The 20,036-nt window shown below is 43.3% G+C and overlaps 1 protein-coding gene across 4 annotated transcripts in view; it reads left to right on the forward strand.

The window, feature by feature from the left end:
- The first annotated feature begins 846 nt into the window (after positions 1-846).
- The window catches only part of LOC128323123 (putative ferric-chelate reductase 1), a 46,729-nt gene continuing 27,539 nt past the window's right edge, over positions 847-20,036 (forward strand). The window contains exons 1-4 of one of the 4 annotated variants that reach the window (XM_053245844.1): positions 847-961; positions 2,957-3,116; positions 16,065-16,187; positions 18,265-18,460. In XM_053245844.1, coding sequence (XP_053101819.1) covers positions 18,265-18,460 — 196 coding nt within the window. In that variant the 5' untranslated portion in view covers positions 847-961; positions 2,957-3,116; positions 16,065-16,187. Of the gene's footprint in view, positions 962-2,956; positions 3,117-3,673; positions 3,973-13,515; positions 13,586-16,064; positions 16,188-18,264; positions 18,461-20,036 lie in introns of those variants that run through there. The other 3 variants (XM_053245843.1, XM_053245842.1, XM_053245841.1) reach the window with 3 other exon arrangements.

Consider the following 20,036-nt stretch of genomic DNA (forward strand, 5'->3'; position numbering starts at 1 on the left):
TTTTGAAATATGAAAAGATTAACGATCTTGACTTGTATTTTTCAGCTGATATTATGGTAAAGTTATCTGAAAGATAGGTGTCAGATGTTTGGACTGGGGGCGCGATTTCAGTGTTTGCCCTAGGCGCTATTTTCCCTAGATACGCCTCTGCACTCACACTCACACAATGGTAAATCCACTTTTCTTCATAGCCATAAATTGATATTAATCCAATGCAATTGCATTTAAAGCAGCATTTCTGTCTTTCACACATGCCCATCACAGAGGCTCAAAAGTGCTCCCCCCAACCATATGCCATCACACATATGTATGTAAGTTATCAGCCTATGGGTCTTGAATAGAAGATAAGGAGAGGATCTCTCTGAACCTACTTAGAAATTACCTTTGCAAACTTGTGTTCCCAAACCTTTGTTTGCTGAAGTTATTGGTGGGCATTTCCAAAAGAGAGTTGTCAGGTGGTGTCTGTGCAAGTATACACATGCACAGGTATACTTAATTCTTCCTCTGTCACCCCATAGGCCATTTTTGCCCCAGTTGGCTGATTTCTAATCTCAGAGCCCAGAAAGGTACAGGGATTCAGCATGGGGAGAGAAGTTTTTGGGAAGAATGGAGGGCAAGGGAAGGGCTGACCCACTCCTGTCTGTCAATCACTTATTTCAAATCCCTCCCCAAAATATACACATTAGCCTTATGAGGGAAACAGGGTTGGGGGCACTGTTCCCTCTAACAGGGATTCCCAGATGTATTGACTACAACTCCCAGCATCCCTAGCTGCAATGGTTTTTGGCTGGGGATTAAGGGAGTTGTAGTCAACAACATTTGGGAATCCCTGTTAGAGGTAACACTGGTTGGCGTGCCCATGTTTACCTCATAATTTGAAGTTATCCTTGAGGTCTTGACAGAAGAGAAAATAGGAGAAAACTGGGATGTGCATCTCAGGTTGTTCGGAGACTAGTAATTTGTAAGTAAAACTTTATTTCGGTTGCAGACCAGCAATACAACAATACAAAACAAATAAGACTAGTAATTTCCCTTATGCTTCCCACATGCTCAACTCATTTTTTAACTAAGTAGAACAGAACAGAACCTTTTTACGGTCATAGACCAATCAAACAAGTAGATATTATGAAATGAACCACAAATCTTCAGTCTTCCTCACTCACCAGGAAAATTAACCCTATAGCGCTGCCTCAAGAAATTCTCACCTTTGGGGGAAGAGGGGAGCATGTAACAGGTATCTCTAATGCAGCAGTTCTGAACATAAATCCAGTGTAAGTAAACATTTGTTAATATCAACTTATAATGTAGCAGCACAGTTTACGTATAAAAGAGTCCATCAATTATAACCAAAGACCATGCCAAAGCATCTGTTCGTACCACTGTAAATAACTCCTTTTCACTCTGGCTTTTGAGGTTTGGAATTAAATCAGTGGAAGGTGAGGAGCTTTTCATATGATGGGATTGTGTGTATTTGGTTTTCATGGGGGTTCTGTTGCTTTTGTAACCCTCCCCTGATCCTTCAGGACAGAGTAGAATATAAATCTAAACGAATAATTTGTGTGACATCTGGGTGGCCCAACCTTATGATGCCTGCTGCAAGGCGGCTGCTGGTTCAGCACAGCTTAAAGGTAAAGTGTGCCATCGAGTCGGTGTCGAATCCTGGGCACTTTCTAGGCTAGACCCTGCAATGGGGTCAGGATGCATCTCGGAAGTGTGCTTCCACACTTCCTGTGTCCAGTCACCGCAGTCCCTATGCGGACAGCAGGGTGCCACTGCCATTCACATTTCCAATGCCTTGTTTTGAATTTAATCGCTGCAAAATGGAACTACGTCATCATACATCCGGCATGGAAAAGTTGCTTCTTTTGTTGGGTTGTTAGTTGCTGCGAGACTGTTCCCCCTGCTGTTTCCATTCTGAATGTGACTTGCCCAAACTGAGACATTTTGCTGCTAATGAGCAGCTAGTCTGGAAAGTGTCCTGGTGACCACAGAACCTTGTGGTTGTCTTTGGTAGAATACAGGAGGGGTTTACCACTGCTTTCTCCTGTGCAGTATGAGATGATAGCTTTCAACATCTCGCTATATCTCTTAGGCCAAGACAAATTGGCTCAGTGACAGAGCTGAGATGATAGACAAGGTGTGAAACTGTGAACAGCCACACCTCTCCCACAAAATTCATAACAATAGCACTGCCATCCATCTGGAACCCCACTCAAATGATCGCACCAGCCACAATGCCACCAACCATTGCACCATTTCTCTGACCATCCAGTGATGCAGATTGACTGGGACCACACTCAGCCAAGGTGAAATTATGCTGAAAATCGGTTGGTTGTCCCCTGCTACCTGGGCAAAGAGGTGCCTTTTAAAGTAGTGACTCTCTTATCTTCAGCAGGGGGAGGGTGCAACTCTCCTTATCCAACTGCAGCCTTTTCCCAGTAGCTGTTGCCGGTGTCTGACTTTCCTTTCCTTTTAGATTATAAGCCCTTTTGGAACAACAATCATTCTATTTCTTTTTCTACATAAACCGCTTTGAGAACTTTGTTGAAAAGTAGGATATAAATATCCATAGCAGTAAAAGCAGTATTTTATTTATTTATTTATTTATTGTTGTTGTTTTTTCATCACAATTTTCTCATGCTTTTTAACCATGGAGATAGCTTCATTCATTCATTCATTCATTCATTCAAGAATGTATTAATTGCCTTTCATGTCATCCCAAAGTGATGTACAATAAGAGTTACAATAGAAACAAAAATCTCAAATCCACACTATACAATAAAACAGCAAGAATAAAAGCAGCAGTTAATACTCAAAGCACAGAAGCAGAGCCAATTTAAAAGAGTAGGTGATTCCAAACACTAGTCCAATTAAACATTAAAAGTCTGGATAAAATGTAAGGTCTTTAAGACTTGGAGAACCTTTTGTTGAACCTCTTGTTGCCCATTCGTTCCAGCTTGTGCCACGCGATTTACTTGCATCTCAATGAACAAGTCTCAATAACACGACTGTGGTCCCGATCCTGAATTTACTTGCGTGACACTGGGGAAAAAACATTCCGTACAGCTGTTCTGTTGACTCCAAGTGAGTATGTGAAGGGTTAAGTGAAGATGCAGGTAAGTTTAGCAGCGGATTGCCTTAACCCTTGCTCTGTAAATACTTAGAGTCGTGCAGTAAACGGGGCTTTACAGAACCTTTAAAAAAACACCAAAACGGATTCTGGACTTGAAGGGTTATGCTTATACACCGATCATGTTAATTTCTTATTTGAAGGACTTTTGTGGGCTCTGCGTGTGTATGTGTGTGTACCAATAAACTAATAATTGAACTTAAGCAAACGTTCTTATGAGTCATGCCTTGATTTCAAAGGGATTTAGCAATAAGTGCGGTGAACAGGTTTTATAACAAGATGGGCAATTGTTCTTGGTCAGAGATAGACATTTTATTCTAAAAGTTGGCATGCAGTCCAATTTCACGCTTACTTACTCAGAAAATAGTCCCACTCAGTTTAGTTGTACTTACTCCCGACCCGAGTAAGGATTACATAGGAGTGTCACGATCAGTTTCTACGTATGTTTACTCGGAAGTAAACCGCAATGACTTCAATTTATCAGACTTACTTCTGATGACTATTAATAGAATCAGGCCACTTCAAAGTGTGTGGGTCGCCCACCCCACTTTTTCTCCCCCCTCATCCCATCCCCGCGCCTGCATAATCTTCCCTAGACCTTCTTCAAGGCGTGCTAAAGGTTTTTTGTTTTGCTCCACCCACTTCTGAGAGGAGAGGAGATACAGCTTGTCAGAAAGCAGGAAGTCTTACAGAGTCTCACATATATACTAGCTTACAAGAGCAGAGTGGGTTGATCGTGTTTTTTTCTCTACTTGTTTGTCGCATATTACTTTTTAAATGAAAGGGAAAGTTTAGTGGTTAGGTTTTGCTACGTGGGCTGTATTCAGTAAGGTAAGGAACAGGTATGTCTAATCTTAAGATGATGTGCATGTATATTTTGAATAGTATAAATGTTGTCATGCTTGTGGGACTCCATCAGAAGCCTTGTCTTGTATTTGTTGGAGTGAAGAAGTCTCTGTGTTTCCTTTATTTTAAAATGGTGAACTGTTAAAACAGCTTAATAGAACATTCTCACCAGGTGCTATGAGTTGGTCTGGTAACAAATGTAGGTTCTCTTACTTGCCAGCGTGGTGTAGTGGTTAGAGCGCTGGACTAGGACCAGGGAGACCTGAGTTCAAATCCCCATTCAGCCATGAGACTTGCTGTGTGACTCTGGGCCAGTCACTTCTCTCTCAGCCTAACCTACTTCACAGGGTTGTTGTGAAAGAGAAACTTAAGTATGTAGTACACTGCTCTGGGCTCCTTGGAGGAAGAGTGGGATATAAATGTAGTAGTAATAATAATAATAACAACTTTCCAAGCTCCTATAACTTGTAGCTATTGTTTCTGGAATTTCTGCAAAGATCCAAATGATTGGGTAGGAATATACCAAATGGGTGATGACTTTGGATTTAAGACAACCCCCTTAAAAATATAAGTTGAATACAGTTATAACTGTACTTACTTGAAAGGAAGAGAGTCTTAAATTCAGAGTAATCTCCCAGTTTCTAATTTCAAGGAACTTGGAACAAACCTGGTCTAGGATTCAGGTAAATGTGATAATGTTTTGATTGATGGATGAATGGATTGATTGTTAAATTTATATACCACATTTAAGACATGAGTGGGGTTGCCACTGCCAGCAGGCAGGCATGTATATATTAGATATGTGACTTCTAAACTTCTCCCTTCAGTGAACCCTTCTACACCGATGGGAAAAAACCATTGAGAAACACCTACTCTTGTTGGAGGAGTCTAGAAGTGTTTTAATCTAGGATGCACACTTGGTTCAGGCAAGGTATTTGCCAAGCCTGTTGGGCTTCACCATTGTCTTATGCAAACAGAGAGTGCACCCTAGAGCTTGTGCCAACATTGTCCTGCAGCTCATTCTGGAAGACTAGACTGGAATAGGGAACAGGTTTGTTGAGAACGTTGTGTGCCTTTTCTCATCTGGTCGTTCTACTAAGACACTGTAATCAGCTTCTGAACTACTCCAGAGTTTCCCCAAACAGAGCCTGAAAACTATCATATTAGAGAAAGACAAGCTTACTAAACACTTTTAGAGCTGTTTTTCAATTAATAAGTAAGGTGCAGTGTGTGATGGAGAGCATGAGTATAAGACTGGCACATCCTTGGTGTGGGAGAGTATTCTAAAGTGTTTTTTTTTAATGTATACTTTATAAAACATTTGAGATGGAGTTAAAGTTGAGTAGGAAACTGGCATAAGGAAATCTAAGGAAAAAGACCTTCTGAACAATCAATAGGAATGTCTTTTAGACTGCAGCCTAACTGTGTATAAATATTAAAACAGCGTTCTTATAAGGTGCTTCTATCAGTGGTATTAGCTATACAGTAGAGCTATACAGTAGAAAATAGGTAAGATTTAAGCTATTCAGTGTATTAGTGATGCATGATGAGCAGAAGCAGCTTAAGTTATGGTGAGAATGCCCATGCGTCATGTTCTGGATGGACATAATTTATTATTATTATTATTATTATTAATTCAATTTCTATACCACCCTTCCAAAAATGGCTCAGGGTGGTTTACACAGAGAAATAATAAATAAATAAGATGGCTCCCTGTCCCCAAAGGGCTCACAATCTAAAAAGAAACATAAGATAGACACCAGCAACAGTCACTGGAGGTACAGTGCTAGGGGTGGACAGGGCCACATGTAAGAGAGGCTTACAATTTTCTGTAACGGATTAGCAACCTCTCATTGGTTGTAAGAATGCTGCAATCTCTCTGGTTGTAAGAATGTTGTGTTAGCATCACCAAAACTTGGTGGGATGGAGCAAAGAGATTTACACATGTCAAATGCAAATCAACAGATGAGTCCTAAGACACAAGCTCAAATGCTACCCTGCCCCCATGTTATTGATGGTTATTGCTGCTGCTGTGTGTGTCTGTGAACTGTGTGCTTCAAAGTCTTTTGTAAATGAAAACATCCACAACATTAAAAAAACAAAGAAACCTCTCCTGTCCTATTAGTAGCGCTTCTGCCCACCCAGGATCCCAATGTTGCCTGATCCATAATTTTGGGAGGATCCCTGTATTTGAACTTAAAGTAAAGTTGTGCCATTGAGTCGGTGTTGACTCCTGGCGAACACAGAGCCCTGTGGTTTTCTTTGGTAGAATACAGGAGGGGTTTACCATTGCCTCCTCCCATGCAGTATGAGATGATGCCTTAGCTTTGCCTAAATTGTCTTTTACCTGACTTGCCCTGAATTGTGTCACGCATGGAGATAAATTACAGGATCATAGGAACATAGGAAGCTGCCATATGCTGAGTCAGACCATTGGTCTATCTAGTTAAGTATTGTCTCCACAGACTGGCAGTGGCTTCTCCAAGGTTGCAGGCAGGAATTTCTCACAGCCCGATCTTGGAGAAGCCAGAGAAGAAACTTGAAACCTTCTGCTCTTCCCAGAGCAGCCCCATCCCCTAAAGGGAATATCTTACAGTGCTCACACATCAAGTCTCCCATTCATATGCAACCAGGGCAGACCCTGCTTAGCTAAGGGGACAAGTCATGCTTGCTACCACAAGACCAGCTCTCTTCTCCAGTTTGATCCTTGTCCTAGGACAGGATGGTCTATAGCAAAAGCATCTTCCAGGTGCTACTATCTTGCTTGCTTCTGACAACTTCCAAACTGTGAGATTTCAGGTCCAGAGTAAAGTATTTGCCAAACGTGGAGTGGAGTTTGGCTCTCTGTGTGTATTCCAAATTGAAATGACTACAAAAAGGAGACTGATCAAGAAGAATAGCAAAGTATGTGGGGCGAGGACTCTTTGCCCCTTTCCCCAAAGTCCTGATGGAAGTGCTCCGTCTGCTGCTATTGCCCCCTTGAAGAAAGTCAAGTCACTTGTATTCCACCTCTGAGCTGCTTCTCATTGTAACACTGATCCGCAACACAGTTTATCTAGTCTACCATCGGTGCATATGATTATCAGACTGATCTTGCATGACTGTTCATGAGATCCCTCTAAATCACCGCAATGACTATCGGAAGTCAGTCAAATGTCCCTGTGCACCACAGGAGTAGGTAGGTAGTTATCCTGTTGGTTCCCACCATCATCTGGCAATTGGAGGATGCTGCTAATAGCCGATTCAATATAGAGCAAAAAGTTGCTCATGGCAGCTACGTCTGTGGCAATTGAATTCTAGAAGCTGTGTGTTACATGAAGTACTTGTTTTGCTTTTAGACATTGTGCACACCAATTTGAAGCTATAAAATCTTCTCCTTAATGTGTAGAGCCTGCACATTATAGAGTATAAAATTTCCCCTAGTTAATTTGGCTAGATCCGCAGAAGGAAATATGCAGTCAATTATGGGGTGATGACTTCATAACCACCTGAAAAGGAGCAACTCAAATGTAGGAACCTTCTAAACCAGAAGTCCTTGAAGGTCATGGAAATGTAAGTCCTGATACCATGATTACTCATTCAGTTCCCCAAACTATAGTTGTCAAACCAGATTTGTGAGCTGATATTGTGAAAGGAGTCCTTACCAGATTCTTCACTGTGTTCATGAAGAGATATATGGTCATAACACATGGAAACCCTTTTTGCTTGGATCCTCTCTGAGGGCCAGATTAAACATGGTGTTTAAAACATCACTTACCCTGTATTGTTTAATTCTTCTCTTCTAAACGGCAGCTGTGGAGGAGAGCCAGATCAGGGCAAAGGGTTCATGTCACTGCTTACCATAGTCCAGGTCTGGTATGGTCACACTACTCCACCCCCATGGCTGCCAGTTATTTAAGAAAAGTTAAGCACATTGGAATCAAAGACCTGTTTAATATAATGCATAGTTCGGCCTTGAACATTAAGAAATTTATCATAGATTCAGGCAGTCTGTTGATGACAAGAGATCCAAGGATTGAATGGATGTTGTTCAACGCTGTCCCAAACCATGTATCGAAATCTCTCTCTCAAGAACCTATGAAGAGGAAGATTATGCTGCTGCTTCAGCCATTTTATCTGATATTCTGAACTATACTATGAGCTTCTAACTACAAGAGCACAGGGATGTTGTAAGGGTGTCCTGAATACAAACTATTCCCTAGAAAGAGCTCAGTATTGGCTCTGGAAGTGGATTTCCAGGGTTTCGGAGAGGGGTCTTTCCTAGCTTTGCTTGAAGATGCAAAGGATCAAATCTAGGACTTTCTGCCTGAAAAGTATTTTCTCTATGACTAAGCCATGGCCTCCCCACCCGACATCTCTTGCCTCGCTTCTGGAAGCAAAATCTTCTCTTCTGTCTCCTCCTCCCTCCTCAATTTACAGTAGTTCATGCTAGATTTATCAGATGTATAATACTGTACATAATATGTATTCTGAAGCCGTCCTGTCCTGGCTTCAGGGAGTGTTGTGAACAGACTAGCTAGCACGGATAGTGCTTGGACTGTTTCTCTCTCTCTCTCTCTGGCTATATTTCTTGTGTGGTTCTTATTGGCCTGATCTATTTAAGATGATCCAGATTAAAAATTACACAGTGACTTTAATGATTCTTGTAAACTGCCTAGAGCAGGGGTTCCCAGCCTTTGGTACTCCAGATGTTGCTGAACTACAACTCCCATCACTCCCAGCCACAATAAATTAAAGCTGGGGGTGATGGAAGTTGTAGTTCAGCAACATCTGGAATATCACAGGTTGGGGACTCCTGGTCTAAAGGGCAGAAGCATCCAATAGAAGTGATTAAAAATCGGAACCTGATCTCTCTTTAAAGGGGGTCATTGACTAGTTAGCAAGGCAGAGATGACTGGCTGTGCAGCCTCCCACCCCAAGCTCCTTCTAAAAGTTACGCTGACTCTGTCTCCAGTGTTAAGATTTGTTCCCTGACACCAAAGCTCTTGTCGAGCCTTGTGTTGTACATGCATGCAGTATGGATGTGCATGAACCTGTTTGGAGGCCCTTTCGCAGGCCTCCAAACATGTTCGAACACCGGGGTGTGTGTGTTGAAGTTTGACGCCTGGGAGTGCCACTTTAAGGGTGGGGGAGGGTGCACTTATCCCTCCCTCTGCTGTCCCCACGCCAGCACTTGTTTTCCATAGAAGCCTTCGGGGTGGCAGTGTACCTCCCTGCCACCCCTTCCCCATCTTTGGCCAGAAGTACTGGGTGTGTGTGTGCATGTTGCATGTGCATGCATGTGACGTGCACATGTGCACCCAGTACTTCTGACAACTTTTGGCTGAAGAGGGGGCAGGGAGGTACACTGCTGCCCCAAAAGCTTTTATGGAAAATGAGCACTGGTGGGGGAGAAATCAGGGGGAGGGCTAAGTGCACCCTCCCCCATCTTTAAAGTGGCACCCTCACCCCCTTGAGCCACTCTTGCCCGGTTCCATGCACCTAGCATACAGGTGTCTGTACATGCATTTATTTTTAAAGTGAATGTGGGTATAGGCCCCTCAAATTCAGATTGCAGATAGGAAGTATAGTGTACTATATATATGTTGAACACAAATGTGTGATATACATGCATGCAGATGTGTACACAGACTGTACATGCATTGGACATAAACTGTGCATAGGGCTCAACTGTGCTGTCACATAACCTTGGGTTAAAAGCCAGTATGGTACAGTATATAAAGGGTTGGACTTGGATTGAAGAGACTTGGGACATTTGCCTGGCTATGCAACACGGGGGATGACTTTGAAGCCCGGTCATTGTCTGTCAGAACAGGATGGCTGTATGGATAACAGTGGATAAACCTAGAGTATGCTACCCTTGGCTCTTTGAGAGGAGAAAAATGTGATGGATAAGGGATGAGACAAGAGAGTGCTAACCATCTATGGAGAACATCAAATTCTATAGTTGTGACTACATTGGCTTTGAATAAGCTATGATATGAGGGGCTCAGTGTGAACATAAAGTGACACTTTTCTGTTCTAGTGGGTATAACTCTCTGTAAAATATCTTCCAGTCTAGTTCACTCCTCCCTTTTGGAAGACTGGATTGAGTGAATCTGCTGCTTGTTGGTTTCTGCCTAGTCTTATCAGGTGTTACACTCCCCTCAAAGACTAACTTCTTTATGGGTCCAGCCAGCAAAGTCCAAGTTGATTGTCCTGATGGAGCAATAACTCAATAGGCTGGGTTTCTTGATAAGCACACAAACAATGATCACCGTTAGTATGTTACTCTTGTTGACTTTTATATGGACTTTAGTGTGCAATGTTTTCTACAACTGTGCAAAGAAAACAAGAGTGACTAGAATGAAGGCCCTAGCTGTTTCTCTTCCATTTCTAGTATAGTGCAAGCTTATGCTGTTTGAGCTCAAATAACTCAAGCAAGATTGGGCCACTTCTTACTCTGATCCTGCAAACAGTGACACTAAAATGTTTGAATACTCGCATGTACAACCCCATTGGGTTTGTGGTTTTAGGGAAATGTTTATCTTGCAACTAAATCCTATGTAGGTTCAATGAAATTGATTCCCTGGAAAGAGATCAAGGCTTTACTTTTTCCTCTACTAAAGCAATACCTGAGAATCTGTTATTTCATATTCTTGCTAGTCTCTCATGAGCATTCTTCCCGTCTCCAGTTACAGAACTGATCTTCTCGGGAGGATTTCATTGTAGTGAGTAGAATGGCCCAAACTGTTGTCCAGAAACAACTGAATTTTTAGCTGCTTATGAATAGCCATTCCTCCCCTCACTTATTGTGACTGTGGCAGGTCCTCTGGATGTTGAGAAGATGGCTGCATCAAACATCTATTGCAGTGATTCTCAAACTTGGGTCCTCAGGTGTTATTGGACTTCAACTCCCATAATCCCCAACCAAAGGCCACTGAGGCTGGGGATTATGGGAGTTGAAGTCCAATAACACCTGAGGACCCAAGTTTGAGAATCCCTGATCTATTGGATGGTGTCTGACAGGCAGAGAATACGTATGTCCCTACCTGTGACTCGCTTTAAAACATCTCTGGTGGTAAAACATTTGGATTCCTTGCTCTCCTCTTAGAGGTATGCAAGCCTACATTTATTTGAAGAAATCTCCGACCTTTGCCAGGTAAGCAGCAAAGCTAGTTCTATCCTCTCAGGTGTGGGAATGTGGCTGCAGATGGCTAGGGCTAGTGGCCCATTGGTGAAAGGAACAGGAAGGTGCCTTCCATTTGACAGTGTCATTGGTCAGCTCTCATGAGAATGCTTGTGGCAAAACAAGTCCCCAGAATTATATACTTGGGCTATAAAGTTGCTGCTAAAATGGCAGGAAGTAAGATGGTGGTTTTCAGATCCTTCCCTTATAGAATTATGTGCACATTAGCTGCAGTCTTGTAGAAGGGTTAGTATGTGGGATATGCATACAGACATTTGTTTTTACTTCTGTCCTCTGTCTTGTAAGGGACCTCTGTGTTCTACTTAGTGCTGGAGAAGGATCTGCTGGATATATTCCTCCAGAATGGGTAACTGTCCTCTTCATTTGTTCTTGAAGTGAAATCTCTCCTGCACCTGAAAGATTAATCAAAGTCTGCATATAACTTCCTACATTCTTTAAGACTGCTACAAACTGCAGACTCCACCCCCCCCCCCCAAAGTGTCCAACTTCATCTACCCTCCCACACCTACTTTGTTTTGCTTTATGTCCAGCCTGAAGAAGAGTTCTGGAGAACTTGAAAGCTTACTGCTTCCTTTGTGATATTGTAATTGGCCCTAAAGCAATTTCCCTATGTTGGACATGGGGTAGCAAATCCACACTGCTGCCTAGAATGTGCAATGATTGGAATTATGTTGACTGCATGGTTCTTGAGATACTTTGTTATGACTCTGTGCGACATAGGTAACTGGGCCTCAAGTCTTACTACAGCAATATAAATCTCTTGTCGTCCTGTCTCCAAGTCAATATTCTTTCTTAATGGTACCACATCCAAAACAAATTATCAGTAATATTTGTTAACCCCTTTACATGGGAAATTCCCATAACTTTGTTTTCATAGTGACTCTTATTTTTTTTCCATCTTGATGATCTGTGATGTGTTGGTGTGTCATGTACTTCTTTCACAGTGGTGGCTCCTAAGGATTTACAGGACTGTCTTGGCAAGGAAAATTAAAATGTGTGTATCTCTTATCCTGTCCTTCCCCCAAGGAACTCAGAGCAGGATTCTTCTCCCCTTCCCTCTGTTCTCACAACAACCTTGTAAAATTGGTTAGACTGAGAGATGCTGTCTGACTGAAGGTCACCCAAAGAATGACAACACTAGGCATTCAAACTTGACTCTCCCTGGACTTTTACATGATACTCTATCCCCTACACCCAGAAATTGTCAAACATCTTAACAAGTACAGTTTACAGCTTCTGTTTCAAAGCTTCAGCTTGGGTACCCCATGTATACACATTTAAATGTTACAGTTATGAGATGGGTTACTACAGTCACTGGCTCCGTAAAAAGTTACTCATGAGCCAGCTACTCATCCACATCCCATTCAAGAAAGAAGTAGGCGATAGGGGGCCCAAGGCATGTGTCACTCGTGCCCCCTTGATCTGGCCCTGCACTCCATGTCCCCCCAACAAAGCTTTAAAGTACTCCCAGAGGTTCACACACCCCCTGGTTGTAAATCTCTACCCTATACCATGCTGGTGTGCTCATATGGATTCTTAAGAACTTAAAATGTGAAAGCTTGATTATTTGATCTGTATTTGCATTCAACCATTAATCAATGAATAATTGCTCTGCATGGAGTTTGACAACAAGAAGCAAGCTCAAAACATGAGTGTAAGCTAAGAAGCATGAATATTTTGGTATGCGATGGGCATCTCATATTGGCATATAGATATAGAACAATGCAAACTTTCCTCAAGACTGCTAGGGTGAGAGAAAGCAATTGATAAATGCTTGGCTATCTGATTTACCCTTCAACCACTAATGGGTAAGTTTGGAGGCTTATAACACTGACTGAATTCAAGTACTGACACTGCGTAATAGCAGGAAGAAGCTCACTTGTAGCTTCCTAGTTCTTCTAAGGTGGATGGGCTCAGTATGACTGAGAAATAGTATTTTGTCCCTCTTTATCAAAATCAGCATATGGCAGCTTGGGTGGCCCCTTGACACAGTTGATAAACCTCTTTAACGTTTGCAATGGTAATTATCAAAGTTAAGAGCTGGTTATCAAAGCTCTTCCTCATTTGTTGATGTACAACAGTTAGAAGAAGGATCCTGGCCAGTGGTGTCTCTATTTTCCCAGGTTTGAACTTGTGTGTTTAAATGAAACTATTCTTGATGGGTAGGATTTTGACAGTGGGATGTGTGAGAGGACAGTTCCTGGCTTAGGCATGCCACTTTAATTAGGCAGCACTCTACCTCCAGCTCTTGTTGGATCTTCGGAGATGAGCAAGGGGGAAGACAACTTCCGGTATTGCATTTCCAAAATGAGCAGCAATGGACCAGGGAAACCCTTCTGCCTAATTCTAGGTGTTGTGAGGAAGTGTGACTTCTCGGAGAAGGAAGGACCTGTGCTAACGGAACTGCTCCGGGGTGACTGGTGAGAACACCCCTAAATATGTTTGGGCTTTGTGTGGGGAATTAGCAAGCTAGAGTTGAACAGTCCCACATCAGAATAAACGTGTGCAGAGTTCTGGTCCCGGGGATATGTACTGGCAGAGTAAGTTGAGGGTCATGAATACAATCGTCTTATTGAAGGATTAGAGGTACAGTGGAAAAAGTTGATTAGGGCAATATTATTACTAAATACATAACAGAGATTAACCAGGTAACTTCCAAAATGGCAATTTGAGCTTGGTGTCTCAGGAGGCTAATCCCCTTTCAATTCGCTTGATAGCTGGTGAACCTGGGGGCGATTCTCCCATTGCCTGCTATGTGACCTGTCCCCAAGTACTGACAAGTGGTGAGACCACAATCCTGTCAGGCTCTGAGCATGTTAAGAGTGGGAACTACAAGGCTGTAGTCCAGACTTGAACAGAGAGGCTTCTGGGAGCCTGCAAAACAGCAATGCTGGCAACACCTGCTACATAGTTTGAAAGGCACTTGCTTCATACAGAGACTGGCAGCCAGTGATGTAGTGGTGGTTGAGGGTTCCCCGGACAATTTCTCTCTTTAGCACTTCTTCCCCTCCCTCTTTCTATCTCTGGTCATCTTTTCTTCCTGCTTCTCAACCTGTCTCCTACTGTGCTCCCATCCCATGTTGCCTTGACTTGGGCTCTTTGTTCTTAGTTCTCCCCTGTCATGCATAGGCATGTGTGAGGTGTTCTTAAAAAAAGACTAAGATAGGTGTATGCCCTACTACAAAAATGGTTGCGAATGGATAATTCTATTTAAAAACCTCTTTTCTCTGAGGACTACCATGGTCCCAAAATATAGAGCTTAGAGTAATTGAGCCCAGAAACTGTTGGAAATTTTCTGTGGTGCGAGAATCCCTTTCTCGTTATAGCAGAGTGCACAGAGGCACAACACAGCGGAAGTTTAGTTAGGCATGCATGTATGCTGAGAGTAAAGTAACTTGGAGCCAATTCATAGTTTCAAATCAATATAAAAGGCATTTATTAAGGAACTCCATTCTAGATAGGAAAGTGAGGAGTTAGGATCTCTAATCTATCTATCTAGCTGGATGCAGATGGATTCTACATCTTCTCTGCACACATGGTGCAGGGAGAGAGGCTTGCCATGTTGCAAGGTAGAAGGGCAGGTAGGGAAGAGAGAGAGAGAAAGGAACTTGATCTCTAAGAGTAGCAATCTACATATCAAAGGGATAGCATCAGAGCAGTGGAGAAGTGATGACCAATGTCTTGACCTTCTAGCCCTCTGACTCACTAGTCTGTCCTCCACTGTCTGAGACAAGAGACAGCGCAAAGTCCTTTAACTTCCAACAGAAACTGCCTTACCAGCCAGTTTGGTAGTACAAACTGGCTAATACCCATAGAACCCATGGTGGGAGGCTAGTCTCCTGTGGGGTGAGGGAAGTATGTAATTGTGCCTTGTTGAAGGGTCAGACATTAAAGCGAGTCTACTGGACTTGTTGTGTCCATTGGAAAACAATGTGGGGGTGAATCCACCCCATGACCTCTTGCACATGCCTGTGGGGTGGCAACTTTAGCCTGTTCAGTGTGCATCTGGCTCAGCACTAATATCAGTGGGGAGGGGAAGGTAGAGGAAGAAGAGCATTCAATAGTTCAGTGTGTGCTACAACCTTCTAAAAGATAAATACATGGCAAGCCTGATTCAAAAGGAAAACACACGGCTCAAAATAGCCTTAAGAACATAGGAAGCTGCCATATATTGAGTCAGACCATAGGCCCATCTAGCTCAGTATTGTCTACCCAGACTGGCAGCGGCTTCTCCAAGGTTGCAGGCAGGAATCTCTCTCAGCCCTATCTTGGAGATGCCAGGGAGTGAACATGGAACCTTCTGCTCTTCCCAGAGTGGCTCCATCCCCTAAAAGGAATATCTTACAGTGCTCACACATCAAGTCTCCCATTCATATGCAACCAGGGTGGACCCTGCTTAGCTAAGGGGACAAGTTATGCTTGCTACCACAAGACCAGCTCTCCTTTTGGGTAACTATTATGTGGAAAAGTGTAAGTTCCTGTATTTCCAGTCCCAACGTTAGAAGAATTGGCACTATGTTTGGAACCCAAACATATTTTATCACAAAAATGAGCCATCTGCATGAGTTTCGACACTGGCATGTTTGCCATATTGGAAAATGGGAGGAGAGTAATGTCCTGGAACAAACATGTCTATTCAAGTCAGCTTTGTTGCTACCTGGTTCAGAAACGGACTCCCAACATTCTCTGTGCAACCTTATTTGTTGTGAACTCACCACAGACAGAATGTTTAGCTTGAAACAATGTTGTGATGAAGATAAGTCAGCTCTCAATTTAAGAGAACTGAGGTGCTTACAACTTTCTAACAGTATGAAAACTGCAAGCTAAGGTCATAGGCATAGTTAACTTCTGTGCTTAAGTAAGAAAGATTTTGCAGAATTTCTTCTGTTGGTTTCACAGATGAGGCTCTCTGAATGCCCACCTTGTCCTGGTCTTTCAGCTTAACATTGAGGAAGGTGGACCTGTGCAGAATTTCTACCTGGATACGTCCCTCTCCAGTCCAACACTGATCTGAAAGACCAAGTAAGACACAACTGTGCCTTAATTTTCAGTCACTATGTGCTGCCATGCTGCGTAAACATTTGCTTAAACTTCCTTGCTTTGAGAGCAATGGAACTACTGTTGAAATCTTGCTCACTGGAATGAATGCTCACTAGGGCTGTGTTCACATGTAATGCAGAACTGCAGTTGAATGGGCCTGTGGTTCCATTGACATCATGTCCTAATGTGGGCAATCTGAGTTAGGCATGGCAATGAAACAGAGGATTCAGATTTGGAACTCCGGTCTGAACCCTCGGGTTGTAGTGAGTTTTGTTGCTACAACCTGAGGCTCCAGACAGCCTGTGGTCCATCCGAATTTGGAACTTCAGGCTGCTTCCCCTTGAACCGGAGTTGAGGGAGGAGCTTCCTCCCTCAACTCTAGCGTGATTGGCTATGCATGCTGTCTTTCAGTAAAGAAGGAAGCCTGAACAGCCAGCTCCCCCTCCTCTCTGCAGTCTTTCTGTTTGCAGAGAGACAGCTCTCCAATATGTCCATATTTGGATGGGGAGGGTGCGCAGAACCACAGGTCCATTGGACCAGTGGTACCACGTTACATGCGAATGTGCCCTAGATCTAGGGCTGAAACATGTAGGTGTAGGGTGGATTCACACATCACAGTGAAGCTGCCACTTGGCCAAACCACTAGTTCCCAGAGCATGCAAGTGAGCCAGACCTCTGATGTCAGAATGGGCATGCCGACATTGTGCCATGCCAACATCTTTTGAAGTAATCTGTGTCAGCATGTTCCACTCTACCTGCAGTTCTAAGCCCAATATCTGTAACCAACTTCAAAACTAAGTTACAGCTGTAGGGTAGAACATGCAGGCTTCACATGACATTGCCCAATTTTGGCATACCCATCCCAACACTGAAGTCAGGTGTGTGCACTCTGGGTGCCAGTGGTTTGGCCAAATTATGGCTGCTTCATGACATATGAAGCCACCCAGAGTTCTGAATAATAACTTGTGTTGGCTTAAGTGTATTAAAGCAGGGATGGGGCCAGATCTTCCATTTGTACTATAACTCCTGGTGAGAAAATGCTAGCTGCAAGCTGTTATGTGTAAGGTTCTCTCTCTGTTACAGTATCTATATAATTTTAAATGTTCAGAAGCCCCAAAATAAAATGCAGGCATTGTGCCACCACCTCTGGGGCCTTCAGTCACAGCTGGCAGGGGAGGCAATTGGGACCACAGAACTCTAAATCTTGCTCCATCGTAGTTGTGGGAAAAGACTGAACAAAGAGATTGGAGCAGGCCTGCTCAATTTTGCCCCCCCCAGCTGCTTTTGGACTACAAATCCCATAATCCTCAACTACAGTGGCCGATAGTCGGGGATTATGTGAGTTTTCAGCCAACATCTGCAGGAGGGCCGCAGTTGAGCAGGCCTGGACTGGAGGGTGGGAAGGGCCATCACTCAATCCCCTCTTGTTCGGGTTGCCATATTCTGACTTTCCAAATCGGTGCCTAATTTGCATATTATGTAAATTGTCTTGAAAATAATTTTTGAGCAGAATACTGACTGCATGTTTTGCTCCATAACTCCACTTCTACAAGGGCTAGAGCTTAGCCTTTTTTTTTTAATTAATGAAAGCTGAAATCCAGGCGAATCTGGGTGGGCTAAGCAATCTGGGTGAGATGCTTACTGTAAAATCCAGTGGAAACCTAGAATTTGGGGGGGCATGGCAACTCTACCTCTCATTAATTTGAAACACTTAAAGGAATAGTAGTGGTCTGTGGGAAAGGATCTGAAAACATACCTACTTCATCAGGCTTTTAATTTATAGTGTTAAAGCTTTAGAGTTTTTTATCTATATTTTGAATAATTCTAATTGTGTGTGTTAGATTGTGAACCACCCAGAGATTTGCATATGGGGCAGTACAGAAATAATGAGGAGCTGGCAACCTAGGTCTATGCAGAATGCCTGCCTTAAAGAAAAGAGTTCATACTGTCTTTGAGCTGCAGGAGAGTACCTCTATAGCTGGAGTGAGAGTCTATGTCACTTTTCAGATGAACCTTCACAGGTGGCTATATTAACTCTCCATGTCCACTTTTTTGGTAGATGGAATCTGCTGGAATTTTGATCATTGTCTGGGCCCTCACTTGCCTTTCTGGCCCATCAACTGGCTATTCGAATGGAAGAGTTGAAAAGGCCTGCATGGATATGACCCCTCACCATGGGAAGGGACCTCAAAAATCTCCTGAGCACACCCTTGTAGTGAACATGACAGAATTTAAGCCGGGTGATCACGTGCATGGTACCGTTGTCTGCTGCTTGCAGTGTGTACTAAGGAGATGAGCAGTGTTACTACCTCTTGCAAACAATCTGGTGATGGCTTGGATGTAGAAATGTAGGCTGGCAGTTTCCTAGGGGCTAGAGACAAAAATTGATTCAGTCCCAGTCCCTGGAGATGACACCATGGGCAAATACAGCTCACAAATTAAACTTTAGGCCATCTGGCTTGCCACCTTCACTTACTGGAAAAAAAGTGGCCCTGTTATGTGTACCAGGCTGCTTTTAAAGCAATAAGAGCAGGGCCAGTTTTAAAAGAAAAAGTGGTAGTCCTATGGGTTATATTCCAGTTCATCTGGCTCCTTGCCACTGTGTCAAAGCTGTATCCCATCTTTGAATAGTGCTGGCCAGGTCTGGGTTTCAGCAAAGATTGTATGATACAGGAGGACCTCATTGATCACGGGTTTAGCACTCACGTTTTTGTGTATCCGTGGTCAGGTAATAGACACCCAACCTCGGTATACACGATAAAAATGAGAGAGGGGGGAAGGGCTTAAACCTGTGTATTCGTGGGTTGGGGATGGCAAGATACGACTTCAGAGGTCCTTTTTGGCCACCATTTTGAGTCTGTCAGAGATTGGGAGCCATTTTATGGCTCATTTAACCCCCCCTGAAAAATCTGCAATTTTCAGCAATCTTTCACCTCTGGGGGGCATTGGTGGAATGCAGGGGACCTGTGGAACATGGTAGGGCACTTTATTTTGCATCTTTTCATGGTTTCAAGCCCGTTTCCCTGTCCTTTAGAACCTAACACAGTTACAGTCTCCATGGCACTAGCTGAGAATGGAACCCCTGCAAATATTGAGGTTTTCCTGTGTCTCTTTCTGGAAAAAGAGGTTTATAGGACAGGGGTTCCCAACCTTGAAACCGCAGTGTTGAGCAACTCGCATCATCTCAGGTGCAATAAACCATAGCTGGGGATGATGGGATTTGTAGTCCAACTGCTGGAGAGCCTCAAGATGGTCACTGCTGTCCTAGAGGAACTACTTGTCTTGCTCTTGCATGCTGAACGGTGTATATGTGCATATGGCTCTCCCATTTCCCTTCATATTATGTAACAATGCTGTTTACAAGATATTAAAAAAAATCAGCAAATGTAACTATGCTGGCACTATCAAACAGAGGTGGTGGCCATGAAACCAAGAGATAACTGAAGGTGACAAATGGAGTTTGGGGAGGGAAACCGCAGGTCCTTCCCTCCCCCCCTTTTACTGTAGTTCACTGCATCTGAAGCATGTTCAGAGGTGAAGGGACCTCCGGTTTCATGTTAGATGTGAATGCGGCCTTAATGTCACAATGTTGTGCCCATTCAACATCTTGCCAGAAGGAATTGGGAGCGTGACTATTTCCCATACCGCCCAATGTTGGGAAATAGATAAATTGTACTAGATGGCTTTTGGGAGAGGGAAAGTGGACACTCATGGCAGCTGTGTTTTGACCACAGCCACGTATGTGTGTGGTTTTCAGGCTGTGGATCACCTTATGCGAGACTGCATGCCTGTGTGAGAACGGACACCGGCATCTTCTGTGGGCAGGAATGT

This window comes from Hemicordylus capensis, chromosome 4 (genome assembly GCF_027244095.1).
Source record: "Hemicordylus capensis ecotype Gifberg chromosome 4, rHemCap1.1.pri, whole genome shotgun sequence".
In the NCBI taxonomy this organism is placed as follows: Eukaryota; Metazoa; Chordata; class Lepidosauria; order Squamata; family Cordylidae; genus Hemicordylus; species Hemicordylus capensis.